We start from the raw sequence: 19,846 nt of genomic DNA on the forward strand, positions 1-19,846 counted from the left end.
CGGTCAACTGTGAATAGGGACTTTTCGCCGTCTGCCGATCACGTCTCTCAGATTCAGAGTATTTTCATCTCTCAATTTCTCTCTCTAAGAGATTATTCCTGTTGAAAGCGACGATTGTCTCTTAAACTTTTGACAATTTCATTATTTTTTGATTAACACATAATAACATGACTGCAACGAGTTGTATATTAAAAGTGTTTATTGTTATTAAGAAATATTGTTGAAGAGATAAATAAATATTGTTGAAATAATACATGTTAAACATAACACAACAAAAAAAGAATATGGGTGTCACAGAGAAACATTTAATAAGAATATTTACTGAATACATAAGGAAAGTTTCACAACCAAATTCAGTTCAAGCAATATTTTCAGTGAATATTTTACTCGACATTTTCAATCAAAATTATTTTTCTGCACAATTACATATTTATTATATAAATATATTCCTATTTGATTTATTTCATCCAACATTAAGTCAGTTCATATTGATGAACTTCGATGTTTAATTAACTGGAAAAGAACGCAATTTAGAAAAATAAACAGTAGAAAGCGTTTTAAAAAAGAAAGAAAAATATATATAAATAAAGAGACTCACAGTTACTCACTCTCAGTGACACGCGGCACCAGGAGCACGCGGCACCAGGAGACACGGCTGTTCTCTTCTAAAAACATTTGATACAACCCAAAACACTCACAACATTGGAATTATACCAAAAGGACAGAACGGCGGATGATTGCAAAGCCGCAACTCTAGAACGGCCTCTTCCCTCGTTCCACCAAGCATTTGAAATTCCAACGAAATGGAACAGCAGTGAAAAGAAAAACCTTCATTGTCAGAGACACGGCTCACGCCCAACTTTTTCAAATGTTACAGGTTGAAAAATTATTTTCTATGAACTCATCCAGCAACATGTTATCCACAATAACATGTAGCAACGATATTCTGGGGCTATTTCGATGAAACATTATTAAGGGACATGCCCAAATAATGGAATTGTCAGTTCACATTTGCAATGTATATTTTGCTGAGAACTCCACGTAACTGTCTTTTGCCCCGTAAGCCATTTATGGCACTCCATACTTTTGGAGAATACAAATTTATTATTCTTTAACAAGAATAGTATCGAGTGTGGCTTCGAAGTTACAGTCAACACTATTCTTAAAGAATAATGTATGAGTGTATCTATATATATATAAATATGTATGTATGTATGGGTGTGTGTGTGTGTATGTATGTATGTTTGTATGTATGTATGGGTGGGTGTGTATGTATGTATGTATGGATGGATGGATGGATGGATGGATGGATGGGTGTGTGTGTGTATGTGTATGTATGTATGGGTGTGTGTATGTATGTATGTAAGTATGTATGTATGCATGTGTGTGTATGTATGTATGTAAGTATGTATGTATGCATGTATGTGTGTATGTATAAATATTTTTTTTAACAGCATGACTTGAAGCAGATAAAGCTATGAGTAGCAACTTGTAAAATGTTGCGTTAAAAAATCTCTTGGATGGGAAAAATGAACCCACATCTTCCGTGAACATGACAGACGTTCTACCATTATACCAAAACAACCCGACGCATTGGATTTCCTCCATTCGCTTTGATCTTACCAGTTAGAATTGTTTAGAAGTGTTTACATCATAAGAATTTAGAAACTTCGAGAGAATATGAAATAATTTTTCTTAACAGTGGGACTCGAAGCAGATAATAGAATATAGCTCTACTTCGAGTTCCAACTCGAAAAACGATTTATTTCATATTTCTTGAAGATTCTAAGTTCTTATGACGTAAATAATGTGTGTGTGTGTGTGTGTGGGGGGGGGGGGGTGTGCATACAAGCATATATACATACACACACATATATTAATGTTTGTTTATATATGAATTTATAACAAGCGATTTAACATTAAACCGAAAAATCATTCAACACTTTTTGGTAGAGTATAAATAATTTTTTTTACTGAGAAGCGATTGATAGTGACTTCGGAGTCTCGGCTTATCAGCCGTCATCACACAGTTCGTGTCATGCTCAACCTATTGTTTGTATAGCACGCGTGGGCGCTACACACACACACACACACACGGATATATATATTCTTCATATAGGGTTAAGAATATAATCCCTTTAATGATTTTATCAAGTGGACAGCCTGAAATAAAAACTTTATAGGTAACATTTTATACTAAATATATAATTATATTAAAAGGTGCGGGCTGACCACACCGACACGCTATAAATAGATGCCAAATGGCTCTAAAAACCACTTATATATATATACTTATTTATGCTGATCTGACATAAGCAACCACTCACGCAAACACAACCATAGACACACACACATACATACACACACACACTTTATCTTTCTCAGAACATACACAAAAGATAAGTTTCGCGTGTTTATACCGTTTCATAGAAATGCTAGATCCAGTAATCTACGCCAAATACTGCCACCAACAGCTGCGCCTAAACAATCGATCCATTATTCATCGAGAGATTTCCAAAGTCTCTACTGTGTGGTCACCTTAACAAGCTGTTATTCTCATTGTGCTAGAAAGAGTTTCACAACCAGTTTTAAATATACGTGCAATGGATGCTTTTTTGTATTTCTTTCCCAGATCTTTGTGTCTAGTTTGAAAACAGTTGAAACATTGTCCCTTCCGAGTCCTCTAAATGTTTTGTATATTGCTGACTGTTCGATAGTCAGAAAGTCTCCGACATCACCGTAAAGAAACAAAATGTAATCAGAATTTCCAGAAAGACAATCACACAACTGACATAGAAAAGGTAGTAATCCAAAATATCGCAAAGTTGGCGCCTGATCTCAAGACTATCGGTGATTCTGGGTTTGTCATTGATGTTAGATTCATGGACTCCGGCTACGATTTCCGGAACGTCAGATTTCCCCGTGTTTTTAAGCAGGGGTAAAAATAAACTGCGGGTCATGTTAACAAATGAAACCAAAGTTGCTCGCTTGTTTTTCTCGTTGTTGGAAGAGTGAATTCGCTGCAAGAAGCCACCCAAACCGAATGGGAAAGTAAACGGGTTTCTGTGGCAGTGTCTGACCCGAGTGATGAAACAGGAGAGCATGAAAGTCAGAATGCATTGGATTACATAAAGAATGACAAAGACGGCCAGAATTGAAACCTGGCCGGCGCTGTGCGGTAGTATGCTGCTGAAACTGTTCATGAAAACAGCGAAAGAAAGAATAAGAACATTGGAGAAGGATATTTTTTCGCCAGAGTCAACTGGTATCAAAAAGACGAGTGTTGTACAGAAATACATGAGAAGCAATGGCGATATAACAACGAGCATGTAATAAAGATAATTACGTTGGATAGTGAAAAAGAAATAGATTTTACTGGCGCAAACGTCGCTGGAGACTTTTTCGTTCATTTTCGCTTCAACCTTCAGCAGACGCCAACCATCATGAATGCTAAAGTGAGACATATTGTATGCGTTATCAGGGTGTACGTTGATGCACACTCTGTTTTCTATGTCGGCCAGAGTGGAGAAGACTATTTCACAGACTTGTGTATCGAACGGAAAGTGAGATACTTTGATGCGACAATGAGTCGTGTAGACGTCCGTACTTTTCATGTAGGTATTTCCGGTATAGTCGATTCGTAACAGCTGTGATACCATTGTGAAAGCATTAACGGCGTTGATGACCATCAGTGGCGGCGTCCAGATGGAAGTAGATTTCAGAACAAGATGTTTAATTCCTTCGTGTTTTGAAGGATCCCACGTCAAAATTTCGTCTGTCCACTGCTGGAAAATCGAACCTTTTAAAGAGAAGATTTCATTTTTCTCGTCTATACTGACGATATAGTCGAGATAAAAAGTCACAAACAATTGAATATGATCAGTTGAATTATAGATGGGTCTGATCTCACTGTCGTAATCCTTCATTAGTTCTTTTTTTAATCGGATCTCTGGGGACAATTTGCTTCCTGAACAGAGAGTAGACTGTATCGACAATGTTAATGCCAGCAATAGAAATGATAATGTTGGTGACGGCGGAAACAGCGACGTTCGGTCGGCCATATTGATAGGAAGAGACTCAGTTGGAAAGGAATGGTGTAAGAATGAAAATATATTGAAAGAAACGAAGAGATGAAGATAGACGAGCGACAGGATGCTGGAGAAGTTTGGAAAGTGAGACACATCGATAAATAGCAATAAATATATAACAGCTTCCTGCAGGAGCTTCTTTTTGATTGGATAAGAAAGAAAAGAAAGAAAGAAAGAAAGAAAGAAAGAAAGAAAGAAGAAAGAAGAAAGAAAGAAAGAAAGAAAAGAAGGAAGAAAACAAGCAAGAAAAAAAGAAAGAAAGAAAGGAAAGAAGGAAGAAAACAAGCAAGAAAAAAAGAAAGAAAGAAAGGAAGAAAGAAAGAAAGCGTAGATAAGTAAACAAAAAATTTTAAAAAAGCAAGTATATGAAATAATTATCTAAAGATTAAAAAATCTCGTGATGGTGGTGTGGGGGCGGCCGATAGAGAAAGAAAGATAAAGAGATTGAGAGAGGGAAGGAGGAGAAAGAAAGACACGGGTAGGTAAGTGGGGTGGTAGAGAGACAGACAGACAGATAGAATCGGGTGGCTATTGATGGAGAAGAAAGAAGTGTATTTCTATTGATTCGTTAAGTTTTCTTGTACGGCGGACAATAATGGCGTTTTGTGAATAATGGCGTTTGTTGTTTTGTGTTGAGACAGTAAGTTGTAGCTTCTGTCGCTGCTCTTTAGATCTGTTTTAATCAACTTAATGCAAACACTTGACCGGAAAAACACGAAGAGACAAATTGTCGTAAATGCGGCGGCGGTGGCGGTGGCGGCCGCAACACGGCGCCACTGGATGGCGGGGGGGTTACACGTGACGTGATTATGAGGAACATTGCTGTCATCGTCTTTCTCTTTCTAATCATCCCCACCATCGTCATCATCGTCATCATCTTCAATGTCGTCGTCGTCGTCTCAACATCATCGACATTGTCATAAAGGCATATTGGAAATGAAACACGAGAGTAGAAATGGGAAATTATGGCGTTCATGCCTTTCCACTCGGCATTAATGACAGAAGTGAACTGACATCACTGACAATGTGAACTGACAATGTGTGTGTGTGTGTGTGTGTGTGTGTGAATGTAGATGGGTGGATGGATTGAAGACAATCCAGGAAAGTCAATGAGGTCAATTGCAAATAAATTTCGTGTATCAGAAAAAAAAACAATCAGAAATGTTGTGCTTGAAGACATCAGATTCTATAAATCTTAGGTTGTGAGGAGAGGTCAATCCATGGCAGAAGAAAACAAAAGAAAACCGTTTAATCAGATCCAAAAGACTTTTGAACAAACTTAAAAATCCATCAAAAGATGGTGTGATTTGGTTTTTCTCAGATGAGAAAAACTTTGAACAAGACCAGAAAACTAACAGAGGAAATAACAGATAGCTATGTGCAGACCCTTCTGAGATTCCAAGAGTAATGCACACAAAACTTTTTGCAAGTGTCGTGGGTTTGGGTGTTGTTAGCAATGAAGGACGTGTGATGCCTCCTCACTTTTTTTCCACAAAGCCTTAGGATGAATTGCTGCGTATATTGAAGTTCTGGATAAAGTTGTTAAGCCTTGGATCAACAATGCATTCAATGGGAGGCCTTATATCTTTCAACCAGATTCTGCATCGTCACACAAGGCTCAAACGACACAAGAACAGATGGCCGACAATTTGCAAGATCACATCACCCACAACATTTGGCCTCCTAATTCCTCCAGATCTCAATTCACTGGACTATTATGTATGAAGCATCGTTAAGAAAAACGTCAATGAACACCCCCATAGCACCAAAGATTCTTTGAAAGCCGCCATAGTTCGAGTCATGTCTGATATGAACCACTTAATCCGAGCTTATAAACGATTTCGACCCCGCGACGAGGCAGTTATTGATGCTTATCGTGGTTTTATTGAATGAAATAATCAACTTGATAATTTATGCTATATCAGTTTTTTCTGTTATTAAGGTTTATTTTTAATCAAAAATATGTCCTCAAATACCGTCCATACCCTGTGTATAATATGTATATTTGCGTGCGTGTGTGAGAATGTATATATGGATGCATGCTTGTATGTATGTATGTATGTATCTATGTATGTATGTATGTCTGGTACGACTTTAAACTACATCCAGTTGTGGCAACCTGGTTCGAGGGTTCCCCTGTTTTGAGGAGCATCAAATCACTTCATAGCCACTATTTTTTCCCAAGAGAAATGGCACAGTTCTAAACCAAGTTCCAACAGTGAACAATGCCATCGTTGCCCCCCCCCCCCATCACCTATCTTGGAACTATCCCTGTTAGGAGTGACGAAAGCCATACGGTTGCAGACATCCCGGGAGATACCAGGGTCTGAAACGGGGAAGGAGAAGCAGCGTTCAGACCCAGGCCGAAGGCCATGAGGCCCGCTGGTATACACACACACACACACACACACACACACACACACACACACACACACACACACACACATACATACATACATACATACATACATACATACATACATACATACATACATATACATACATATATACATATATATATATATATATATATATATATATATATATATATATATATATATATATATATATATTATATATATATATAAAAGGCGAGCTGGCAGAGACGTTAGCACGCCGGGCAAAGTGCTTCGCGGTATTTCGCCCGTCGCTATGTTTTGAGTTCAAATTCCGCCGAGGTCGACTTTGCCTTTCATCCTTTCGGGGTCGATAAATGAAGTACCAGTTACGCACTGGGGTCGATGTAATCGACTTAATACCTATGTCTGTCCTTGTTTGTCCCCTCTGTGTTTAGCCCCTTGTGGGCAGTAAAGAAATATATATATATGACGACTATGAAGACGATGGCGGTGCAGGTGGCACTGGTGTTGCATATGGCAATAACAACAGCAATTCTCTTATTAACAATGCGAGTATTGACCCAATTATTTTCTCTTTATGTTTATTTCCAAATTTATTTAGATTAATTTTCAAACGAAACCTTGTTTTGTTTCCTTCTCTCAACACGCAAATCCGTATCTCATCACGCACACACATCCGGCATACACCACAACGCCAACAACGGCCAACGACAACAGCACAATACTGTAATCCACATAAGACCACCACCACAAAATACACGTTCGTGATACATCATTATCATCGTAATCAATGTCGTCGTCATCATCATCATTCATGTGACTCTAAAACGCAACCGTCAACAAGTCCAAGCACATTAGCGTCCAGTTTCATATTCAATGCATTCAGTTCACATTTCTCACAAATAATTTTTTATAAGCATTATATGCATGTTTGTATATGTATATATGTACGTACGTGTATGCGCATCTGGCAGAATCGTTAGCACGCCGGGCGAAATGCGTAGCTGTATTTCGTCTGTCGTTACGTTCCGAGTTCAACTTTGCCTTTCATCCTTTCGGGGTCGATAAATTAAGTACCAGTTACGAACTGGGGTCGATGTAATCGGTTTAATCTGTTTGTCTGTCCTTGTTTGTCCCCTCTGTGTTTAGTAAAGAAATATATATATATATATATATATATATATATATATATATATATATATATATTGTGTGTGTGTGTATGTATGTATGAACATACACACATGGGCAGTCAGTCAGTCAGACAGACAGACAAACAGACAGAGACCAAATGGAAAAAAACAACGAAAGTTCGAATATTATTAGGGTGATGCTCAAAGAAAAAGTGTTATAGAATAAAAGTGTAACGTTTCGGACATAGTCTTTCATCGTATACTAGGGGAAAGTCCAAGGGAAAGACAAGGAAGAGAGGAAGGAAATAAGAAAGGAGAGAAGAAAGCCAGTAAAAAACGTAGGTTACTTTCACGTGCTCGCCCTCTGACTAACCGAATGCTTGAAAGGTAATAGATATCTGCAGGTTGTGACAAAAACATCTGCCACACTAGTTTTATAAAGATACCGTTATCATCAGCCTAACTTCACTAGCGCCACAGCACTGGCTGTGTAAAATATGGTAAACTATTGATTTGGTGCTAGTGAAGTTACGCAGCTGGTAACAGTATCTCTATGTAGCTAATGTACGGGTGTTTTGCAGCAAACTGTATGAGTATATGTATGTGCGAGTATGTGTTTATGTATATATGTATGTTTGTGTACATACATACATATCTACAACAAATTAATAAGAATGAATAACAGCGGTTCAATCCGTGTCACATATGTTTCGGTAGCACAGTATTTTATTGATTATAGGAGTATTACATCACACGTCTTCACACAACTTGAACTGCCGAGGTAAAGAGATCGATCGCAATCTATTCCTGCTACCGCGGCAGTTTAGTTGCATAAAGGCATGGCAGGCATTTCAAATTATGTAATATACGCATAATCGACAAACTAGCCTGCTGCTGAAACAAATGTTGCACGCACTGAACTGGTGTCATCCATTTTTATAATCTTGTTCTCAACATTGACTGCATGCTATATGCAATTAATGTTACCACCAGGATTGGAATTCTGAAATACCAGCTATCTTTTCAGAATTGTTCCAAATGTTTTAGTGGTAAAATGGAATAATGCTAATTGATCGATAAACTAATTCATTTATTACTATTCCCTCAGATTATTCTAATAACCAATCACCTGATGGAAACCATTGAGCTAGTGACCATGATCGAGATAATCCTAACGAACCGATATGTATATGTGTGTGTGTGTATATATATATATATATATATATATATATATATATATATATATATATACGTACATACATACATGCATGCATGCATTCATACATGCATACATACATACATACACACACATACATACATACATACATACATACATACATACATACATACATACATACATACATATCGTATTTTTTGTCCTGTCTTTCTGAAAAGTTTCAAATACGTATTGCATTGCTTCTGTTTACTTCTCGTTACGATTCCTTTTTCTTTCAATGAAAAATTTGTTTCAACAATGGCAGCCCCAAAGATTAAATATTTTTAATGAATGTGTAAAGTGCAATGAAGGCGAAATCACGTGGTTAAGAAGTTCCGGTTCTTCTAAGGCGGGTTTCTAGGCTGGGTTCCAGAGATACCGGGGCAAACAATGGGACAGACTATAGGGAATTTGTGATAAAGCAAACGGAGTGAATACGTGATACGAGACGGATAAATATCAAGGGATGCTGTTTGTAGGGGCGATGCTGCAATGGGAGTTAAGCAGCGAATTTCGGAAGGCTCTGAAGGACACCAAACTCAACACTAAGGCCGTTGGAAAACCAGAGAGGTCCATTAGATCTCAATTATGTAAGACGTACCCTTTTGACAAAACCACATGTACTGATAGGGACTGTGTAGGATGTACCTTTAAACCCAGTATTAATTGTTAGACCAGAACTGTGGGGTACAGCATAAAGCGCATGGAGCGGGGGGCTGTAAGAACAGGAATGCAACATACTTTTGGGGAGACGTCTGGGAGCCTAGCGGAGAGACTAAATGGACGTTGTCGGAAATATAATGACAAGAAACCGTCGTCTATATTCTGTCAGCATTTTAGAGATCGACATGGCGGCATGCTGAGCCGAATTAACATCGACATTATGTCTAAACATTCATGAGAGATATCAGAGAGATAAATATGTGAAATGGTTCTTAGAAATGAGACATTACCGATATTTAATAGAAAATATACAGAGGAGGTAACAGAAGCTGAAGGCTGCTGCTACCACCCACGCAACACGGATGCGTCCGTGTGAGTAGGTAGGATGTATGTGATGGCATTGGCAAGTATAAAAGGGTTAGGGTTCGAACGACAGCGGAATGCATGTAACCTATGCAAAGAAATGCATGTAAATATGTACAATTCCAACAGCTATGAAGAATTCATTTGTGTATCTCTCGATGTGTTTGTCCCCCTAGCATTGCTTGACAACCGATGCTGGTGTGTTTATGTCCCCGTCACTTAGCGATTCGGCAAAAGAGACCGATAGAATAAGTACTGGGCTTACAAAGAATAAGTCCCGGGGTCGAGTTGCTCGATTAAAGGCGGTGCTCCAGCATGGCCGCAGTCAAATGACTGAAACCAAAAAAAAGAGAGAAATATATATATGTATATACACATATATACATTATATATACATACATATATACATACATATATACATACATATATATATATGTAGAAATATATATACACACACACATTATTAACATCCCTTAAAGTAATAATGTATTTTAAAAAGTTAAAAAATTATATACTTTATTTATTTTATTTATTTTTATTTTATCTAGTTTCAGCTCACGAGCTGTGGCCATGCTGGGGCACCGCCATTTGGTGTTGCTACATGATTTTACTTCCCGAATGCTTTTTAGCAACTGCCATTTGGTGCATGAGAGAGTTCGACGCAGCTGCCCTCATCTGCACCTCCTGCCGTGAAGTTGGTTCATCCGGGACACCGGACACCGGACACCATGCAGGTCCCTCAGGTTCTTCGGGAGGATATTGAAGAGCTGTGGGCCTCTGAAGCCCAGGCTATCACAGTATCTTGTCCTACATCTTGATGGCAAATTTGGAGTCCTTGGCACCACGCAGTGGCGCCCAGTTCTGGCATTTGTGTAACTCTCGATGCCAAAGTTTGGGACAAGTCCTTCCAGGATCTTCCAGATGTATATTATGGCATATCTTTCTCGCCTACGCTCCAAGGAATAGAGTTTTAATCTCTTGAGTCTTTCCCAGTAGCTTATATGCTGCACAGAGGCTATCTTCTTCGTGTAGCTTCGTTGGATCGCCTCAAGTTCTGTGATCAACTTGACACTGGATGGTGACCATAGCTGAGAGCAATAGTCAAAGTGGCTTAGGACAAGTGTCCTCCAGAGGACCATCATGGTTTCTTGGTCTCTTGTTCTAAAGGTTCTAAGAATCCATCCGGCCAGCCGTCTACATTTCATTGCCAATTTAGCAACATGTACATGAAAGGTTGCATCATCACTCATGTAAATACCCAGGTCACGCACTGATTGTGCCTCTGGGATTGCAATCCCTCCAGGTCCAGTGTATTTATTGGGTATTGCATTTAGTTTTGCATGCTGATAGCATAAAGCTTGAAACTTTTCAGCATTGAACTGCATGCTATTCTTTTCAGCCCACTTGTATATTTTGTCCAGCTCACATTGCAGGTGCTTAGTGTCTTCAGGGTTCTGTATTGCCTGTGAAACTTTTGTATCATCTGCATAACTTGTGATCGTGGCTCTCTGCGTGCTGAGGGCATGTCTGAGAGGGCCATTATGAACAGTAGTGGTCCCAAAACAGTGCCCTGCGGAACACATATACAAACATGCATATTGGCTACTACCACCTGACTTCTATCCTTCAGAAAGTCATGACGCCATTCTCCCAATTTTCCAACTATGCCAAGATCACGGAGTTTGTGACATATCATTCCATGATCGACTTTATCAAAGGCCTTTGCAAAGTCGAGATATATCACTTCCACATTTGAGTGGTTGAGCAGTCGTTTCAGCACCCAGTCATAGTGTTGTAGGAGCTGAGTTAAGCAGCTTCTTCCTGGTCGGAAACCATGTTGGGTGTCAGGCAGCAAGTCATTTTCTTCAAGGAAGGTGATTAGTTTCCTTCTGACTATTCGTTCCATGACCTTGCTGATGTGTGAGGTCAGAGAGATAGGTCTGTAGTTCTTGGCCTCCGCTCTGCTACCTCCTTTATCAATAGGGCATATTTTACCTTCCTTCAGTTTTCTTGGAAGTTTGCTAGTTGCAAGGAAGCTCTGAAAGAGGAACTGCAGTGGTCTTGCTAGGACTCTCTTACATACTTTTAGGATTACCGGGAATCCATCGGGGCCAGTAGCTGAGTTTGTTTTCATTTCATCTATAGCTTTTATTACATCGTCTTCCTTTATATTGATGTAATCAATCATCGCTGCCTCTGATTTTATATCTGCAGTGGTAAAGAAGTCAGTTGGATTGCTGATTTGGAAATGCCCAAGGGGTGGAGTGAAAACACTCTTGAATTGCTCATTTAGTATTTCACTTACCCTCATTGGATTTCCTGTGAGTGTGCCATCCTTTTCAAGGAGTGGCCCTATCCTACAGTGCACCGTAGCTGTCTCTTTGGCATACCTGAAGAAAGCTCTGGGGTTAGATTTTATGTTGTCTATTGCCCAGGCTTCTTTGTCTGCTCTTTCCTTTTCATGGGAGAGTTGTAGACATTTTTCAATTTCCAACAGTTTTATTTTCAGGCGGGACTTTTCACTGCTTTCAATTTGTTTGTTTAGGCGATTTGAAACTTTTGTACGCCGTCTCATTAGAATTTTCCTCTCTCTGGGGATTTTGTTCTTGTGTATAGTGGCCTTTCTCTCTGGGACACATTTGTAGCATATGGCTTGCATTACAGACATGAATTGTTGAAGTTTCATGTCGATGTCTGGCGAGGAGAGACATTCAGGCCAGTTTTGTTTGAGGATCTCTTTCTCAATTTGTTTCCAGTTTGCCTTATGGAAGTTCAAGCAGAAAAGATTCTGAGAGTTTCTTGTAGGCTGCATGTCCATGCTTTCCTTTGGCCCGTACATGGTCAGCTCTACCATGTTGTGATCCGAGAGTAGTGTCGGTATCACTTTCACATTATGGATGAGATCCATATCATTTGTGAAGCAGAGATCCAGTATGTTACCTGCCCTGGTTGGTTGGAGTATTACTTGCTCCATGTACAGGGTGTTGATGAGGTTCAGGAGGGACCTCGCCTGTCCTCGTTCACATCGTGTCATTCCTGGGAGAGAAAGGCCCTCGGGCCATCTGACATTGGGTAGATTGAAGTCTCCCATAAGAGATACACTTATGTGTTGTTCTAATGTGACTAGAACTTCTATTTTTATAGGCAGTCTTCAAACTTGCCTACATGGCTTGCGGCATCTGGAGGGCGATATGTAGCACACACAACTACACCAAGTTGCCTTATATGTACAATTAGTGTGTCACACACCGAGTTTGAGTATGACAAAAGGACCTGGGGTGTGAGGTCTCCACGGATGTACATAGCAACTCCTCCATGACTCCTTTCTTTTCTGTCGGTCCGTAGTACAACATACTGTGGTATATGTAATTCCGCATCTGCTATGTCCGGTTTCAGGTGTCTTTCCGTAAGTGCTATGCATAAGGCTTGATTACATGCAACAAAGTCTCTCAAGAACGGGATTTTTGTCATGTTACTGTGTGTTAGCAGCCCTCTGATGTTCAGTAGGAGCATTGAGGTGAGGTGTATGCTGTTGCCGGCGGTGTCCACCTTGGGTCTATTTGCTGTGGCGGTCTTGTGTATTGTGGATGATCCCATCTGCGAGTTTGAGTTTGATGGAGCCAGGTTAGCTGCTGTACAATCTTTTGTGCCATGCACAAAAAAGATTCTTGTTCAGCAGTTGCCCTTTCAATAACATGCTGGCGGTTTGTATCGCGCACCACATCTGCGTACCTCCCTTTTGGGGCAGGTGGTGCGTGGTCCATTCCTTTTCCTTTTGGTAGTTGGTTTCTGACCTGTTTCGAGTTTATGTGGCAGGGTCTTCGATGTGCAAAACGGCAGTCTGCACCTTCATCTCCATGCCAGCAGACACCTTTCATGTAGAATTTACATATTCGTGTGCTCTGTCTGTTTCTATCCTTTTTGGTACATGGATAGTCAGGTTTGCTTCTATCCTTGGCTGTTTCATCTTTTGGTTTTGTTTGAGTTTTAGTTTTTCCTTCTTTGGCTGTTTCCTCTTTTGTTCTTTTTGTTTTTCCTCCTTTTATTTCTTTTTTGGCTCTTTCATCTCCATGGCTTTTGATGCTGGTAGGAGCACTTACACTTGGGTTTACTTCCCGGGCAGGTTTCTCACTTGAATCTTCTTCCTGGGTGTTTACCAAGTGGGGGTGACATCTTTCATCAGCACCCGCGCCTTCATCCTTGCCATCTTTACTTTGTTCGTTGTCAAAGATGGCATCAAGCGTGCCAATATGAGATCTTATGAGTGCATAGGAGCGTATAAACTCCTGCTTTTTTCGCTCTATCTGCGCTATCGTTCTTTTATATCCACTGCTCTTCAGCGCAGCTGTAATTATGTTGTTCGGATTATCTCCGTCGGCGTATCGCCAGGCTCTCAGAAACAACGCCAATTCGTTACTTTTCCAGGTTCTGGACATTTTTGATATTTTATTTATTTATCTATCTAATTATATTAATTTAATAGTGCGATAGAGGGTAGAGAAGAAATAGAGAAAGAAAGTGTCTATGTATTTAAAGAGAGATTGAGAGCTGAAAGAAGAAGAGAGTAATGATGAGACAAGGAAAGGCGTGAGGGAGAGAAGTGAAGAGACAAAGAGAGAAAGAAGAAATAGAAAATGAATATATATCTGTCCGTAGCTACAATTTCTTCTAAACTAAACTAATTGCGACTATACTTCTAACACACACACACACACACATATATATATATATATATATATATATATATATATACATATATATGCACATACACATATATAAACAAAGTAACAAATAAATATATAAATAAATAGATGTAACGGAGCTAAAACAGAAACCGAAAGATTATTACAGAATGTAAACAGAGAATAGGCCCTTACATTGAATTACGGGAAAATAAATAAATGAAAAGGGGTACTTATCTTATAAGAGGTAGAAGTCCCAAAATCTTCTCCCTATACGAAGAGGTTTTTTTCAAAAAAAGAAAAGAAAAACGGTTCTTTTTGCTGTTAGAGTCGACTGGAAATAAATCTAAAAGATGTCACCACGTGCTTTTTTCGACGGGGAATCTGGCATGCGTAATTAAATTTAGTGTTTTATATTTGGCTTGTAGCGAAATATATTGCGGTTTTTAACCAAAATATCGTAGTACACCACTATGAGATAGCAAGTTCTACTTTTTTATGAGTTTTCGCCGATTATTTCGTCGATTTATGCAAAGTTTTTTGTTTTTTTTATCACAGAGCAAAGCAACACGTCTTTACTCTACGAAAACCGGAAGTATATATTATATTAATTTTTTACCTTAATTGGTTTTACACGCTGGCTACTTGATAAAACCTTATATAGATTTTATCCTTATATTTAATTGATATATATATATAAAACGCTGTGAGCGGATTTGGTTAGATGGAAACTGGAAGAAGCCCTTTATGTGTCTGTCTGTGTGTCGCCGCTTGATGACAAGTTGTTGGTTTGTTGACATCCTCATAACTTAGCGGCGCCGCATAACAGACCGACAAAATAAGTACCAGGCTTCAAAACAAAACAAAAAACCCGATTCGTTCGACTAAAACTCTCCAAGATGGTGCCCCAGCATGGCCACAGTCTAATTACTGAAACAAATAAAGTATAAAATATATATTACACAAGACAGAATGTTCGGACTAAATTTGACAGTTTGCATAAAATGAAAAGAAAACACAGGAACCCATCCAAAAATATCCACAAGATTATGGCCGGGAGATAAGAGTTGCCACCCTCAGCTTCCACATCGGCCTCAAGACGGCTCCTCCAGAACTTGGCACATGCATTCCTAACTGTGTCCTTGGGAACATCTTGGCCATCAGCCCGACCTTGGTGTCACAGGCAGAGCAGTTGGTGTCTTTCTCAACCATGTCCCATACAGTAATCCATGGGATTTCAATCAGGAGAATTAGGAGGCCAGAAATTAGGGGCTGGTGGTGAAGTCGAAGACATTCTCTGACAACCACTTCTGACTCTTTCCGGTGGGATGGTAAGGAGCCAAGTCCTGGTGCCACACATATGGCCTTCCGGTAATAACTCTCTCCAGCCATGATACAGGTAACTCTTTTCCAATATTCAGATGGCTTCCAGTCTACCTGGTCAGCTGACTTTTTCTCAACTACATCTTTAACCTTTATGCTCTCCAACGCCGTTGACTTTTTGCCAATACGTCGAGCTGTTTCTAAAAAAAAAAGAGACTCAAAAAAATCGTCAAATTTATACCGAACACCCTGTATATTGATGGAGTTGTGCAACTGAAACCTTAATTGCTAAAGTTTATTTTTTAGGGAAATTTCTTAATTGTTTTCCCTTGCTGATTCCCTTGCTGTCCTATGGAAGACAATAGTTTCAAATAGTTATCAGTTTGAAATCTCTAAGTAGCAAGACCCCAGCTGAAATTTGAACCCTTGCTCTTGAATTTTGCCAAAATAGAACCATGAACCAATGTAATTCCATAAATGGTGTTAACACCGATGTGAATATGGCCGAACCAAACAGCACTAATGATTTATCAAGGTGGAAGAGGCAGACTTGGAAAGAAGAATGCGAAATGGAAACTGCTTTACAAAAGCTAACAAATTCAACCACAGCCCCGAAAGCGCTGAGGAGGATTCTGTGCCGTTGGTTGAAGTGAGTCGTTCTGTCTGTGAGTCTTTTTTTCTAACAAGTAATGCACAGTCACTAGATACAATGGTTTAAATTCTTTGTACTTCTTTCAAATTTTACTCTGAAAGTTATACGACAGGGTGCTGAAAAGTTCCAGGTTTTAAGGGTATCAAAAAAAGGCCTGGTTGGAGGCCCAACCTTCCGAATTCTTTTGCAGGGCTTAAAAAAACTGAAGGACCACTGCAATAAGATAGTGAATCTGAGAGGGGAATGTGTTGAATAAAATCATAATTAACTGATCCTGCTGTGTTTTCTTTTATCCAAAACTAGGAACATTTCAGCCCCACCCCCTCGTATACAGAGGATTTTTAATTTTAGTGTTCCAATGAAGTAATCCATTTATTATTATAATGATGTAGATTAATGAAATATTTGGAAACTCAAAGTTTACTCTACCTGTATGTCAGTCCATCCATTTATATTATATATATATGTATATATACCTACCTCGAGTCAAAACCTGGCTCATAAGGGCCGATTGCCCAGTTTCACTGGCGTATAGGTTCCCCAGCTGGCTGGGACGCCGGTCTGTTGCAGGTGAGCTGCTAGATGCAGGAGGAAAAAGTGGGAGAAAGTTGTGGCGAAAGAGTCAGCAGAAGTTGACCGTTACCTTCTGCCAGAGCCGCGTGGAGCTAAGGTGTTTCGCTCATAAACACACACATCGCACGGTCTGGGATTTGAACCCGCGATCCCTCGACCATGAGTCTGCTGTGCAAACGAGTAGGCCATGTGCTTCCACACATACCTATATATATGCATGCATACCTACATGCATCCACCTATGTATATATACTTACCTATACCTGTATGCATCTACATATATATATATATATACTTATATATACACATACCTACCTATATATGTGTGTGTGTGTGTGTATTATAATTAAGTATATGAGTTAGAGGTTAGACAACCATCTAAGGGATAATAAATATCCAATATACTACTGGATGTATACCTATGTATCTATATAACAAAAGTTTACCCAGAGTTTATAAGGAAGAAAATGGAGAAGATAATTAATTGACAAACATCAGCTAGATCTATTGATTGATTACAATTATATAAATAAATAAATAAATGAGTGAATATAACTCTACCCTTACAGCTGTTTCTTCTTTGGGGGTCCAGTGTGCCAAAGTTGACACATCATGCCAAGATTAGACAAGCATTGTACAAAAATGAAACAGAAATTGGACAAAAATTGAACCCCAAAGCTTCGTCAGAGTCCATAATGACAAGGATTAAACAAGTAAAAAAGTAAAATAAAATAATAAAAATACTAAAGAATAGTAAAAAGTAAAATCCAAGATAATATCCAGAGGTTGTGAGATTACATCTTATTTCAATCTGATAGTCTATCCCCCATTGGATTGGAAGCTGATGTTTGTCAATTATCTTCTCCATTTTCTTCCTTGCTTTATATATATATCTACACTAGCAGTATCGCCCGGCGTTGCTCGGGTTTGTAAGGGAAATAACTATATAAGCATTTTTAGAGAGTTATAGCCAAAAAGTAGCAAAAAGGTGCATTAAAAATGGGAAAAAAATTATGGTAAATTTTTTTTAAATCGTTGACTCGTCATAGACATTTTTAGAGAGTTACTTCCCTTATATGATAGCGTAAAAAATGCATTAAAATGGAAAAAAATGATGGTAAATTCTTTTTTAAATCGTAGACTCATTGTAGACGCACGCTAATACCCAGAAGGGCTCGATATGAATCACGACTATAAGATACCCGGTTTTGGTTAAACTGCACCGCAAAATGTGGGAGTAGTTAGGAATCTAAATCGTAGGAGACAGACACTCACACAACTTCACTTTTATATATAAAGATATATATATATATATAAAATATGAATTAGAGATAAAACCACTATGAGGCAACTCAAACAGTGATAGACATAAACCAATACATAAATAACAAATAATATTATCTCTAATTCATATTTTCTATATTTATACTGTGAAATTTTATTTAATCCTCAATCTTATTTTTCCCTGTAAGTTTGGAGTCACACTCCCTATTATTATTATTATGATATATATATAATCCCTTCAAATAACAGTTGAATTTTCAACTCCAAAGTTTTTGAGTATCGTTTGTGTTCAATCCGTGGCATCCCATATCTAGGTTGGCCTACGTTGGCGCGACTGTCATATCCATGATTGATCCCAATTTTTGCCAATTCTTTTTTGGACTTTGTCTTTTTTATTGAACTTTAAATAATTTTCTTGCTATAAGGACCAGTATTTTATAAGAGTCTAGCAAATATTTATAATCCTCTTTATGCGGTGTGTGTGACAGTGCTTACACAACAATAGCGTCGGGTAAATGCTTGATTAGTTCAAATTCTTAAAATTCAGCCCCTTGATCAGAGTAAGATTATCCAGAAGCAGGTGAGTCGACTAGAAAAGATTGAGCAAACATCAATAGAGATGTATAAACATGTGTATAGATAATATAGAGATGTTATTACCTAATTTCACATTCTATAACATCTTTACATCTGTTTCGATACATTCTGTGAAATGGCCATATTAACAGAGATATTTCAGTTGGTCTAAAAACATTATAAGGCAATATTACTAAAAAAAAAACCAAAAGTATCATGATTCATGTATGCTTGCTTGTACCCTTTCGAGAAATATTACCAAATAATGTTTGCACCAAATTGCATAATATCCATATTCACATCAACAATTCACATGATACAGCGAAACACCTGTAACCATTTATATATATATATATATATATAATATATATATATATATATATGTATATATATAGTGTGTGTGCACACGTGTCTTTACACTAACATTCAGGTAAAGGTGAGAGTGTTGATGTCACTCAGGTACAAAAAGCCTGATGTTATTTCATCTAAAGTCATGAAGTAACATTCCTTATTCAAAACACAAACCTCCACAGAATACAACCCAAGTAAATTTTGTTCTAACTCCTTAGAAGTATTGGAGAATTGGATGTTAAAATGATGATGATGATGAGGAGGAGGATGACGTAACATGGTCGGTAATTTTTTGTGGGAAGGGGGAATAATCGATTATATTAACCTCACTACTTGACTGGTCCTTTATTGACCCCAAAAGGATGAAAGGTAGAGTTGACCTTGATGGAAGCGAAACCCAAAATGCAAGGAGTTGGAAGAAATACCATTTGGCCCAGTGCAGTAATAATGCTGCTGGATCACTACATTAATAATAATAATAATAATAATAATGGTTTTTGATTAAGGCACAAAGTTATTTTGAGGGGTGAGGACTGATACCATCAACCCACCTCCCTCCCCCCACCAAACAAAAGATAAAATGCA

At 38.5% G+C, this 19,846-nt stretch overlaps 1 protein-coding gene and 1 long non-coding RNA gene across 2 annotated transcripts in view; both read right to left on the reverse strand.

The window, feature by feature from the left end:
• Window positions 1-2,163: 2,163 nt before the first annotated feature.
• LOC118767878 overlaps window positions 2,164-19,846 on the reverse strand; it is a 23,434-nt gene continuing 5,751 nt past the window's right edge. Inside the window, exons 2-3 of the long non-coding RNA XR_005003783.1 lie at window positions 9,782-9,786; window positions 2,164-2,196 (exon numbers count right to left, since the gene is read on the reverse strand). This is a non-coding gene — a long non-coding RNA (uncharacterized LOC118767878). The remainder of the gene's footprint in view (window positions 2,197-9,781; window positions 9,787-19,846) is intronic.
• Window positions 2,563-16,591, reverse strand: LOC115224537 (acetylcholine receptor subunit alpha-like). Its single transcript, XM_029795447.2, has 2 exons — window positions 16,585-16,591; window positions 2,563-4,155 (listed from the first exon to the last, which is right to left on the reverse strand). The coding sequence occupies exon 2, from the start codon at window positions 4,059-4,061 to the stop codon at window positions 2,718-2,720; it is 1,344 nt and encodes a 447-aa protein (XP_029651307.1). The 5' UTR covers window positions 4,062-4,155; window positions 16,585-16,591; the 3' UTR covers window positions 2,563-2,717.

The sequence above is a fragment of the Octopus sinensis genome, linkage group LG25 (genome assembly GCF_006345805.1).
Source record: "Octopus sinensis linkage group LG25, ASM634580v1, whole genome shotgun sequence".
Classification (NCBI taxonomy): domain Eukaryota; kingdom Metazoa; phylum Mollusca; class Cephalopoda; order Octopoda; family Octopodidae; genus Octopus; species Octopus sinensis.